This window comes from Trichogramma pretiosum, unplaced genomic scaffold (genome assembly GCF_000599845.2).
Source record: "Trichogramma pretiosum strain Unisexual culture from Peru unplaced genomic scaffold, Tpre_2.0 scaffold63, whole genome shotgun sequence".
NCBI lineage: Eukaryota > Metazoa > Arthropoda > Insecta > Hymenoptera > Trichogrammatidae > Trichogramma > Trichogramma pretiosum.
The window spans coordinates 301,509-315,389 of record NW_019640834.1 but is presented as its reverse complement, the minus strand read 5'-3'; the positions used below and the strand labels follow the sequence as shown (position 1 = coordinate 315,389).

Sequence of the window (13,881 nt, the reverse complement as noted above, 5' to 3'; positions counted from 1 at the left end):
GGTCCGAATTTTTATATTATTAAAGTTCTATACTTTCAAGTTTACATTTTGTTTTACCTTATAGTTGTAGATACTTGATTTTTCAAATATTCATCGCTTTATAAATTTTTTTTACAACAGTGAAAAAATGCGTCCATGAATTTTTTTATAGGGCAATATTAAAACAATAAATAGAGGTCATCTTCTGCTAACACAAAAAATTTGCGCCTAGCAACTTTTGATATTTTACGACACTACCATAATGCAGTTGCAGCTTTGAACGATCGTATACAAAGTCGACATAAGAGAAATTCCTAGATAATGAATAAATTATGTATCATGAATTCAAGACTTCGTTGTTCGTTTTAGGTTTTATATATTTATTATGATGAAATGAGCCTAAAAGAAAAATAGTTCTAAATGAATTTGATGCTAGATTCATTTGTTTATAAATCAGGGATATAAAATAATTTCAAACAAATATTAACTTTTACTATGATATATTTCTTCTCTGATAATTTTATCATGATTTACGATATTCCTGATTTTGACACACTAATAACGACGTATCATTAAACGCTGCTTTTTTATATATTTTTCATACATTTTGTTTTAAATTCAGCAACATTCAATTATATTTTACATTATCACCGACTGCGTATACCAATGATACCTTTTCTATTTTTATAATAACTCTTGACTCCGTCCATGATTTCTTACTACTATACACATTGTTTACATTATATGACTCTTTTTTATTTTATTTATATATTATATTCCGAGTTTCTTATAAACTATGCCCTGTATAGACCACGATCACAATAATCAAAGGATCGAAAATTTTTTTCAAAAAAGCATATGTTTTATAAAGATCAGACTATTAATGAAATTCATATGATTTTCGAAACCTACAGTTATAAAGATGGCTGTTTTGGACAAATTAAACATTAAACAACTTTATATACATTTATTGAGATATAGCAATGACCAGCATGTGACATTTGAATATCGATACCCATATGAAACGCACGTAGAAAAAATTGTGCACATGGTTTTATTCTATTCATCAATTTCTTAATGCACATAAGAACGAATTATTTTTTATGTATAAGCTAAACATTTTTCATCTGTACAGTCTGAGACAAAATCTTGAGCAAAATTTTTTAATATATTTGTCGACTTTGCCTTACAATTTTTCTAAATAGCTTGAAGCTTTGAAGTTTAATTTTAGTTTATTTTTACAATGCACTCTATCTTCCAGTTATTCTGGACTCAGCTGGCAATTTCTGGAATAATGACTTTGAGTTAGAAGCATTTTTACATTAATACATTTTTTGATATTACAATATCTATGTACAAGAGTGAGAATCTGTTAATTGCTACAGAACATTCATAACTTATGTAGTACTCCTCGCACTGCGAAATATTGTTCATGTACCTTTAGATTGCACTTGAATATTTTATGTACACCATTGGATAGAAAAATACAATAGTTTTTATTCAGAGACACAGTAAGAAAATTCACATTTTCCTTTCTTAATAGTTAACTGATCATGTAGCAGTCAGATTTACATTTTAAATACGATTTTTCGAATTTCATACTCATAATCTTCTAACACGTCTTCCGTTACGGCAGTCAAGATATTTCTTTGAATAAATAAAATGCCGAAACTAAAATTAGATTGAAAATTTAAAACATACCTTCTCAATTTTTTCAGAATATTTTCGTACACAGCTGCTCATGAGTTAAAACGAGAAAATAAAATGACTTTGACATGGCTTTTTTGAATTTTTGCTAGAAATAACAAAAATCATCTTTCATAGTTCTTTTTTAGTCACAATTACTTCACAGCAATTCTATAAACATATTAGTAACTTTTAGAAATTACATAGTTTTTGTTGAAAGTATAGAAAAGTTATTTGAAAACTATCTAGGATTAACGAATCTAGTAAAAATATATTTACAAGACTTTGTACTGAAAGAAATGTGTTTATTGCTTAAAGAAAACTGTGTTTTATCTATCATAAAAACTGGTAATTTATGTTACGTGTAAACAGATTTCTTACCACACAAATTTTATTTGTGACCTGAATTTTTAATTTTTATTTTACATGAAACTCATAAGGAGACCATATGAACTTCGAGTCACGAATTTGCTCAAAATTGTTTTGAGGTCTCCTTGTATCTAATAACAAAGCTCCCAACACAAAAAAAATAAAAAAATGCAAACCTAAAAGATCAAATCCATGATCCGGAGTTCAGTGGGGTCTACTTATTATCAGTACTTTCCATGCAGTGAACGAATTTTTCTTAGTGTTCAAGTTACCAATGAAATTACTCAACAGCCAGATTTATTTATTTTCAAATAAATTAACAACATCTACGGCTATCACTAATCCCAAAAGTATTTAATTAGTTCTTAAAATCTATGGGGATATAATTGTAGACTCTAAAAGCTAAATACGAATTGGCAACAACAATTGGATGAAATATTTTTAGGTTACGTACAAAATCATAAGTTTAACGAGAATTATTCACTGCAGAATTTAAAACTATTTTAAAAATTTTTATAAGAATTTCTAACATAAAGTTGGCTCTTTCAAAGCTCAATCATTAAACATTAGAATACATAGATCTTTGATTTAGCCAAAGGTATGGAATTGAAATTTTTTCTGATACTATAATCTAAAAATTTTGTCCTCGCCCATTCAAGTTTGTTGTTTGATACAAAATTTAATATCCTTTTAGAATCTAAAATTAAAATACGATCGGATGCGTAAAAGATATCTAGATGATTAAGGAATGAAAAATTGAGCAAAAATGGATTTTTATAATTTCTTTTACTTTCCCCGTAAAAATGTATAATATAAATATAATCAGGGATAATCAAGATAAAAAAATATTTCGGGGAATTCCCGATCAATTTTTTTTATAAAAATGATTGAAAAAACTTGAAAAGTTCATCAACCAAACTAATTGCTTTTCTCGGAAACTGTTTATCTTAGAGAAAAAGTTGATGAAACAAAAAAGTCTCATGGATCAATCGAAATCACTACAATTTAAAACATTTGTTTTTGTGGAAGATTAACAATGAAAAGATTATTTTTTAATTGATAAAAACAAATTATTTTTTTCAATACTGTGCATACTTCTGGTTAAATAAACTTGGCTTACCTGCACTTATGATAAATAAAAGATTTAATAGCACCTGATTGTTCTGAAGGACGGACCTCTGGTATGAGAAATAAACATAGACAGACTCTCCACCAGGGGGAAAAAATTAATAAGATGACATATAAAAATTCAGTCAGTAACTGACTCACCTAACTTTTCAGTAACATCTAATCATGTATTATAGAAAAAAGAAAGTAATTATTCGAAAAAAAAACAATCATTTTTAGACTCATCACGAATTTTTCGTATGAATAAATAAGCTCGTCTAAGAACTCCATAAGTTTCAGGCAGTGTAAAATTTTTTTCATTTTGTATGATAAAGTACATCATTTTCTTTAAGGTATAAGTAATTCACTTTGATATGTTTGAAAATTCGGTGACCCTAATTTCAACATTTATAGTTGATTTTTATAATGCAGTTATAATTTTTACAATGATAACAAAATAATATGGATGAAATGAACACGATTTTCCTTTTTGATTATAAGTTGGATATTTTCGTTATAACTGTTTTTTAAATCTTAATTCAAGCTTTATTCTAAAAATAAAAGTATCTAGGACGGTTCAATAATTTTTTATTATGAGTTACACAGTAACGTAAATAAATGGTAAGCATCAATATCAATGATGAGGACTTATTTTTTCTGTGTACTTTGGCGCTTAATTCAATTCTGTAGTCTAACGTGGGAATCAAATTTTTTTAATAATACTTGTAATCTTTTTATCCGAAAAAACACCGAATGTAAAAAAAGTTATTCGGACTCTAAATTTAGACAATGTAGCTTAAAAAATACAAAAAAAAATTACACGTCACATTGGTTGAAATCATACTCTTTATAAGAATTAGGAATTTTTGAGTTCTAGAATAGAAATGTAAAACTTATTCGTCTAACTGATCGTTGCCAGAATTCATTGGCTCGTAGCTATATTATCACTCTCAATGTTAACTGAGTTCTGGATATTTATTTATAACAATATAGTTAACAGATAGTTAACAGATAATAGCTAAAGTAATTTCTAATGAGCACCTTTCCTAAATTATTCGTATCTGATATCATTGTCTATTAAAAAATCAGGAAATTCACAACCAAAACATACTTTGCTGTCCGGTCGTGCGCTGCTTAAAATTGTATAATTAGCAAGTTTTGAACGATTTAACGTGTTCAGAGGGTAAGCGATCAAAATTATCAGAATAATTTTATCTACTTACCCTATTGCAGTAGGCATTAAAGTTATTACTTAATTTCTAATAGACTTTAGTTTCAATTGTTTATCACACAAAAAAGTCATTGCAGTCAACAAATACTCATCTAAAAATTGATGATTTTACGAAAGGCCTTACGAAATTCCGGATTAAAAAGAGTATAGATGACAGGGTTGACAAAGCTGTTTATGTAGCCAAGCCAAGAGGTTGCGATGAAAGCTGCAACACCAGGCTGACAATCTTTTTTCATCTTGGAGCATAAGGCATCCATGGTGTTGCAAGTAAAGAACGGCACCCAGCATACCAGAAATACACCTGTACACAACAAATTTTATTTTTCAAGTTTGAATAAAGATTGCATTAAAAAAAATGACAGCACTTTTCCTTGTATTCCAAAATTTTTCCTCTAAGAATTGAAAATAATATTATAATATTCGTGAAGAGTTAATATACCAAGCGCCTCGTATTATGCTTCACTTTTATGTTTATTTTCATTGCTCGCGTTGGTTGGCTTATTAAAAATTACGAAGCTGATTCAAGTGGTCTCTCTCGGAAGTCTGTAAAAGAAAAGTCGTGCACACAATAGTAATCCTATGCAGAAGCATTTTTTACTTCTTCCTGCTGTTGCTGCTGCTACGCTTAATGTCATAGAGAGGCAGGAACGCAAAGGAGGAAAGAGAGGTTTGAACAACCAATTCTACACACATTATTTTACTGTACAAGTTCCTACTTAGATGTATAAAAAAGAAGAAAAGTATCCCTAAGTATCTGCAGGAAACTGACTAAACAAAAACAATAAAACGCACATGAAAAATTTAGACAGTGGGAGGGAAGTTTTATATTGGATAGGCTTCTAATAACAAAATACATACGCTTGCTGTTAACGCTATTTCTGATATTAAAAAAATTCTATGCCACTAAAAAAATAGTATAAAAATAAACGCTTTAGTGCTAAGCATAACTTACCTAAGACAATGGCGAGAGTTTTGGTAGCCTTGCGCTCTTTCTTGGCAGACATTTTGTCACCCTTTTTCTTGCTTGCTTTTGTAGTTTTACGAATATTAAATCTTGAGCCAGGTGTGGACGACGTTGATTCGGCTTTTCGCAGCTCCTTTTTGCCGACGCCAACAGCACCCATACTTGTATCGTATATACCTCCGCCAGTTGCTCCACCGCCACCGCTGACGTCTCCTCCACTGCTTCTTGGCTTCACTGCTGCCCTGTTACTCGACCTGCCGTGCAATTTCAATTGCTTTGCATTAGAGACAAGTGGGATAAATGTTTGTCGTTCGAGAGTAGCCCCCTACTTTGCATGTCAATAATGCGAATATGTTGTCCTGGTATACCAGCGAAAATCGATAATGTAGTCTCCCGTGAAATGAAAAATTATATCTATCTTTGAATTAAGTGCATCCTCTTTTCCGGAATTTAAAGTAATATGAAAAAATTCTTATGATGACATTCAATTACTTAAAATATATACGTAAAATTTATAAAAAAAAACTGGAATGAATCTACGAGAATATTTTTTATCTATTTGATTTTTTAAATTTTAACGACATGTATACTCATTAAGGCTTTTGGAATGTAGCGCAGTGTCATGTCGCAGTCTTACGAGTTTGTTGCAGAAGCAAAAATTTAACTAAAAAATTCGAGTTTTTAGCGTGAAAAACTTTTTAACAGTGATACTGACCATGATAAGAAGTTCTTTTGGCTCTAAGTTTGGTTAAAAGTTTGTAATACAAAGTAAAAGTTATTCATAAAGTAGCTCGGTACCAGCGCTAATCTTACGGCCCATGTACTTTTGAAAAACAAATTAAGTGTGAAACTATAATTTATCATCCCTCTAGCAATTACGAATTATTAAAGAAAAATAATCATAATATAAGTTGGTCAGCAATATGTACATGAAAATAAATAATTTCAATGATATGTACCTGCCAAACGGTAAGGGCAATAAAGAACCGAATCCTCTTATTTGCTGGAGCTCGTGTTTGTTACTAGGTCCACTGCCATTTTTCTTAGTTTTTGTCGTCGATGTGTGCGACGATGGTCCGCCCGACGGTGGTGGCGGAGACGAGGAGGTCGACGACGATGGCCCCGAAGCTGCTCTTAAGTACGGACTTTGACAAGACGTCTCGACGGTCAATTCAACCGCTTCTGCTAACACCATGCTACTTGCACCGGCTTCGTAACCCGAGTCCTTTCGGGTTTTTTCTTTGGTGTTAGCTTGTGCTTGGGAAGCAGCGAATCTTTTGCTGGAATACATGTTTTCATCATCAAATCATAAGCACTAAAGCTTTAGATATTTTTTATCTCTCTACTCAACTTTTATAAAGTCTTTGAGAGAAAATTTTAAAGGAAAAATGAACAAATTTAAATAAAATCATGTTATTCAAGAAAATCCACGAAAAGCATGATATAATAAAAGTATTATAACCGTCAGAAAAAAATGTTTTCTATTCAATTCGAGGAACAATAAAACGTCAATGAGGAAAAATTAAAAGATAGAACGACTCGCGGTTATTCGTACTTGACCCTAGATTAATCCCATTGTCGTAAAAAATTACTGCGAAATATTTGTCTTTTATATTATGAAAAACTATTTGTATTCCATTTTGTACGGATGATAAAGTTCTTTTTGCGTCAAAAAGCTCAACTTGTTAATCTTTTGTTTTTTAGGAATGAAAAGTTTTTCATCAATAGCTTTCAATAGCGAAGAAGCTCCTAACCGTAATTGGTGCACAAATCAATACTCTCGCCAGATATCATTAAGATCAGACAAGTTTCATCAATAGCCTTTGTAACGTTTGTAATTGTTCAGAAATGTTTTCAAAGTAAACCTAACTAAGATCATTAACAAATTCTATTTCTTGCTAAGAGCAACACTGAACGCTCTTCTTGCAAAAATTTCGACAAATTGTTTAATTAAATAACACTTTGGTGCCGATACTCTATGAAAATTTGAGTCAGATTGTTTAATTTGTTCGAGCCACGAGACGTTCGTAGTTTATTTCTTCGTTAAAATGGTCAATAGAAACTGCTGCTGTTCAGTGTTTTCCGTTAAGGAGTGTCGCGTCTGCTGTTGCAAGAGTGAACTTCAACAGAAAACTTTTAAAATTGCACGACTTTTAATTTCCGTCCACTGACAAAGAGCGAAATAAAAAAAAACTAGAAGAAAAGTCCTTGTAGTATGTTTTTCTAGATATTGTAGTATTATAGGGATAAAAAAGTATTGCTGCAGATTTCAAATAAAAAAACTTGAAGAAGCCCCCATGTACAAAAGAGTGTATGGATAACGATACAAGATTTTCGAATCTCTCTCTCCCTCTCTCTCTCTCTCTCTCTCTCTCGTTGTAATTATATCCTTATTTATTTTGAGGTCAAAAGAAACAAATTATCGCAGCAAAAAATTGTTTCAAAACACAATGAAGCTTATAATTTTCATTGTAAAAAAAGTCCTATGAAATTAGTTTTACCGAGATGAATTCCTCAACGGTGCCCTTAAAAAGTAAAAAAGGGTTAAAAAAAAATTAGATATTACCCCGTTGCAAAATACGAACTTTGCCTTATTATATATCTGTATACGGTACAAATTTATTTTCAAGTAGAGAAAGAAAAGTTAATTTCCTGCAGAGTGTGGTAGCATCGTTGGCTACGTATATCTATAAATAAACGAGGTCGGAAACGAGTTTATACATGTGTATATAGAACATAACATAGTACGCGGAAAGACTTTTTAGGCTAAAGAGAAAACAATAGCTACGACAGAAGCAATAATTCTTTATTTAGAAAATTTAGCTGATTAGGGCACATGGACCTCATTAGCTGCAAGAGTGTAAAACAAAAATAGTGTGTATAAAAATGCTAAACCCAGCCTTTTGTGCCATCAAGGGAACAATGGATCGTCAAGTTACTGATCAACGTTGGCAGCTGCTTTTTGATGCGCCCGAGTTACAATATAATTGTTTCAATGGATGCGGCACGTATGCAACCATCTATCAATTATCGGCACTAGATCTCTTTTCGAACCATTTTCATTTGGCCAAACTTTTGCAATTAATCCATAGGAAGTTTGTAATCATGAGGATAACGGTTGATTGAGGAAAGTTTGATTCTCTCATTATCTAGAGAAAGAGCGAGAGAGAAGAGGAGAAAATTTTCTACCGGAACTTTTTGTCTTGTTCTAATGTGATTCGCCCAGCTACAGTATAGATCTGTGTCTAATCTAGCGTCATTAGTAAGGTGTACTTTTTCTATGAACGTAACGTTATAATCGAGTTATTCGTTGAGACTTAATTTGTCAGATCTCTATTGAGGATTTATTAAATACCTAAAGATTACAAACGATCTTGTCCCTTCTTATACTTTGATATTTCGAAGGACTTCATTAAATTATTCCAAGATGAGAAATATATTTATGAAAAAAACTTACGCTGTCTCTTCATCGACGGTAGTAAGAAAAAACTCTTGGCTTTTGTCGTTGGAAATGACGACGACGGGATCCAGGGGCGTCTCGTCCTCATCTTCGTTGCTTCCCGAGGCCGTGTTCGTTGGCTCTTCGATACCCGGTGCCACCAAAGCTGCAGCTCCCAGCGCCGTTTCCGCAAACCTTGCCACAGAATACCCACTACGTGTGACCTTAGTTAAATGTCACTCTAAAAAGCACCTACTGCTTACGACATACGCTACCAGTTACAGATGAACTCGAATTTACCAAGCATTATCATAGCAGCAAAAACGACTCATTACAATGAACAACTACTTTGATTTTTAGTAAATTATTTATCAAAGATATGAAATTTAATTAGTTTTAAGTGTAAGCTTGTGTCTTACTTTTGCCAAGGTCCTCAAAAGCCGAGGCCGGCATTCTGATGAGCTACTTTTTTTATGATACTTGAAAAGGTTTTTCAACCTTCAAAATACTATTTAAAAATTTTTATTTTTATTCAAACTAAGTTTTAAATAATGAAAGATTTTAACATGCTTACAGAATATTTGTTTGAAGATAGAAAACAATCTCGTGTTGATTAGAAAATAAACACGATACCATTTTATTGTTTATTTGAATATTTAAGACTAGATATTATACGGAATAGTTACTGTTCTAACTAACTAGTCCATTAATAATAAAAAATTCGAATTTTATATCTTTCTAAGAAAATTTTTAGTTCATAATTTCAGATTATCTCATTAATATTAATTTTATAATTCAAGAAAAACTGATTTTAGAGCTTGCGAATCACAAATACGAAAAAGTTTAAAAGATAGAGTATAGTACATGAGAAAATAGTTATACAAGAAAAAGATAGTCAATAAATATTTTTGGTAAGTATTTAAATTCTAAGCTGTAATAAACTATGAAATATTCAAAATACAATACCTTTAGTATCATTTAACTTACCTACGTGTATGAGCTATATTTTCTATTATACATCCTTGTTTTACTTCAGCGGTTGTATTAGTTTTCCGATTTGCTCGTTTTTTTTTCTCCCTATCTCGCAATGCCTAAAAAAATAAATGAATATTATCTTAAAAATTGTTTCTTACAAGTGTTTATGAAATTAAAACGACTCAAAATAAATAATATTTTTTATACTGTGTATTTGTGGTAATTGATAACTTTGACTTTAATCATCATAATACATTATTAGTCTTATAATACTTTACATGATTCTTGTACTTTTTTAGGTAAGTTGGAAACACGTTTCGATTTTCAAATGTTATATTTGTTTGACTGAGGATGTGTTATATGGTGCAAAATGAAATATGTAAAGTTGTTCATACCATAAACTTGTTTATTCACTTACCTATACTTTGAAAGCTAAAAACTTGGTTTATTCATCGTAAGGGATATATAGTGTATGAGTACAGTGTATTAGATAAAAGCATTGAAATGATTGGTCTGCATCATCGGGCAGATGACTGCAATTCCAACAACAACGACAAATGAAGCCCGTGATTAAAATTAGCGACGGAGACAGAGAAAATCTGCGAGACTTACACTGAATATTCTGTAGTATAGAAAAACCATCGTAAGGCAGGGTATGTAAAAGCTGGATAGACTGGAGTAGATGATGAAATCTGTATGATAAAAAAGACAAAGATCCGGCACACGGTCGGGAGTATTGTTAAGGCCAAGAACAATCGGACTGCCAATCGCCACTGACACCGCCCAAACTAGCAGTATTGTAACCCACACTCTTCTTTTATTTTTGTGTTTTGCGTACTCTATTGGCCGCGTTACAGCGATGTACCTGAAACAGTTGACTCATCTATATTACTATTGCTTGAAATAAATTGAAACTAGGACTGCACTACACCTTCGGTCTTTTACTCATCGAACTTTGTGTTTACAACGTGTTTATAATTATGGCAGGAATAGAACATTATTATATAATTGATTTGACAGGAATTCCATACTAAACACCCGCATCTATTATCAACAGCGGTTCGTCACACCTGATAAATACTAAATTACTTAATTATATTATTAATATAATTATTCATTTCATATGCTATCACATTTTAGTTGTGAAAATGACTGATACGAATAATTGACCTAGCATAATAGCTTAAAATGAATATCAACCCAAAATGAAATTTGAACATCCGGAATATTTATTTAACATGTAATGTCTGAGCCACCGGGCACATAAATAAGTACATAAGTAAAAAATCCATTACAGTATGAATTGTTTACAAATGCACTTCAAAATATAGATTTTCTCGATTCACAATCGAAGCTTCTTCAATTTCCCACATTCTAATTTGCAAATCGAACGATTTCATCGAAAAGGAAAGATTTATTTAAGAGCTCATTTGTGAAATAGTTACAATTTATGAAATTACATATTAGCTTTAGCATAACCTTCAAGTGAGAGTACTCATCGCAGTAGCATCTATTCTAAAATTAATTTATTGTAAATTTTATATTTTTGATCCAAGCACCCTTACCTATCTATTGATATTGCTACCAAGTTTAAAATTGAGCTGGTGCTGCATGTTACATCCATTGCTATGTAAAAATCGCAAATAAATGCTGGTAAGGTCCATGAACCAAAAACCTGTAACAAAAAATGTACAATTTTTTATTTATAAAACAAATTCTTTTAATAAAAATTCATTTTTTATGGTAAGTACAATTAATGTTCAATGAATAAAACTATTTTTTTGGGAAAAATCTCTTTCAAGATTGATTTGAAATAAATAAAGCAGGTGCATTGACCTCAATCAGTTTCACGAATGCTTTCTCTTTATTGCTAAAACGAGTATAAGGGCGAACTTGACAAGGTAAAGCAATATAGACTTGACGCCGGGGTTCATGAATCAAACTATATGGTAGGACGTAGTGAGCCAGTGTATATACCAGTGTTCACTTTTACCGCTTCAGTCAGCAGTAGTGACTTCTTTTCAAAAAGATAATAGAAGAAATCTCAGATTTATTGCCGTAGAGCTGATTTATCTACATATTTTCTTACACAAATACTTATTTTTCAAAAATATGGTTTTGCGCTACTAAATATACTTTTGATAAATACGTTTCATGATGTATAGAGTTGAATTTCGAGGGGAAGCGATAAAGATGTAATTGTAACGAATACTTTTATTCAACTGTATAATTGTATAGAAAATGATGTACAATACGTAAATAATATATCATTTATTTGTAGAATATTAGTCACAAAGTAAGAATAAATGTCGTTAGATTTTTTTAAAACTTTGTTTTAGACTTTCATCTCCACTTTTAACATCTTACAAGTTATATATTTCTGTTTCACTTATACATTTTTTTTGTCTCTGTTTCTGAACTTGTATCATTGAAAAAGGAACTTTTCCAACTCGTGTGTTAACTCTAATACAAATTGGTTTTGTTTTCAAAAAAAATGTTGTATACGAACAGTTCTCACATCTTGCACTAAGAATAAATTCAGGAAAACTCTCTTCAAAAAAAAAGCTTCTGGTAAATAACAATCTGTTACACCATCTACATAATACTTTAGAACACATGGTACCTTGAGAGACGAGTTTGTATATACATAGAACTGCTTATCTACTTTTTTCGGAAAAGTTCGTATTTTCGCAGATTTCTCGTTCAGTTTGAATTTGCATCAGGAGCTTGACAGCACATTAGCAAATTTTCTCAGTTTGGCCCTTTTAGCAGCTCTTCTTCTGTCTACATACTTATGAAGTAGTAAAAATTGATAACGAGATGAAAACTTTTTTTTAACTTGAAATTGAAAAAGCAAGTGGACGACGAAAGGCCAGCAGTCATAGTTTCAAAAACATCATACACGCGCAAGCACGGTGCGAAGGCGAGAAAAAACTTCCGTAAGTCCAATGTAACTCATGTAACTTTTATATAAAATTCGGATTTGCACCTATTGTATAAAATATGCTCAGTCGAATGCATGTGAGATATGGTTGGCGAATAATGTTCTCCGTGTAATCCAGTCAGGAAACTTACGATGTTTGCAATACTTTTCATGCGAGTTGCAGCTCTTGCAGAATGTTCAAACATAGTACAAACTACCCATCAACTATGTCGAAGTATCCTACAGTAGCTTCGGTCTTGCTCGCAGGCTATATCGATGAAATATTCCCAAATATCGAGCCTCGGCCCTGTTTCCTCGCAAAGAAATTGTAAATATTTTGGATCTTTTCATTTCTAATACCGCAACGTTATCCACATTTTATTTCGTAAGTTCACGAGTATTTTGCTTCTTTTGACGATGACAAACTTCCAAGAGCTGCTGTTTTGACGATGAAAGAAATTTTGCCCGCGGGTCATTTCTTATATCATCGATGCCTTGTAGCCTTCACGAATCGTGTACGCAATCTCCGATGATATGATATCGCGCCGACGACGCTCTAGGTATTGCTCCCAAATCTGCAGCTAGTTTCAATAAACGTCAGCTGTACATAGGAATTTCGCCCGGGTTTGTGGGATTTTGATCAAAGCTTACCCGCACACACACACACACACACACACACACACACCCACACACGAGGCAGTAAACATGTAAAATCGAATACAAGTTTCGAACAATTATCAACAATTATTAAAGCTCTACTGTGTATAATCGGAGCAGCTAATAGTTGACCCCCGAAGCTATTCTCGTTGAGAGTCTCGGCATTTCTAGGTTTATAATCGCCGAACAAATCCTTCCTGCGGAAGTTGTAGTGATACATACCAGCTGACGTGTATATGTGTCTATATTTGTATACATAGGTAATATAGGTATACGCATTTACAATATCTCCATTCATATATATCTATGAGCAAACAGTTAGATTTGTTGGTAGCTCGGACCACATTAACGTTGAACTCCCTCCGGCTGTCTGATAGCTGGCCCGTTGTTGTCGCCATTGCATCAAGTCCAACGGTATATACGCATTGCTCTCGTGTGTGCATATATCGACACAGCCACACAAGGGAGACAAATACAACTGCTGCTCTGGTACTCGCATATGAGCGCTTCCATCATAAGCGAGCCACCTCGCGCAAATATGGCTCAAAAAG

General features: G+C 32.2%; 1 protein-coding gene across 2 annotated transcripts in view; it reads right to left on the bottom strand.

Annotated features, from left to right (window-relative positions):
- Positions 1 to 3,718: 3,718 nt before the first annotated feature.
- LOC106655885 (dopamine D2-like receptor) overlaps positions 3,719 to 13,881 on the bottom strand; it is a 78,677-nt gene continuing 68,514 nt past the window's right edge. Inside the window, exons 3-9 of one of the 2 annotated variants that reach the window (XM_023463477.1) lie at positions 11,316 to 11,425; positions 10,363 to 10,615; positions 9,763 to 9,866; positions 8,794 to 8,988; positions 6,296 to 6,616; positions 5,325 to 5,590; positions 3,719 to 4,673 (exon numbers count right to left, since the gene is read on the bottom strand). In XM_023463477.1, the coding sequence (XP_023319245.1) occupies positions 4,465 to 4,673; positions 5,325 to 5,590; positions 6,296 to 6,616; positions 8,794 to 8,988; positions 9,763 to 9,866; positions 10,363 to 10,615; positions 11,316 to 11,425 (1,458 nt within the window). In that variant the 3' untranslated portion in view covers positions 3,719 to 4,464. Of the gene's footprint in view, positions 4,674 to 4,871; positions 4,916 to 5,324; positions 5,591 to 6,295; positions 6,617 to 8,793; positions 8,989 to 9,762; positions 9,867 to 10,362; positions 10,616 to 11,315; positions 11,426 to 13,881 lie in introns of those variants that run through there. The other variant, XM_023463478.1, reaches the window with a different exon arrangement.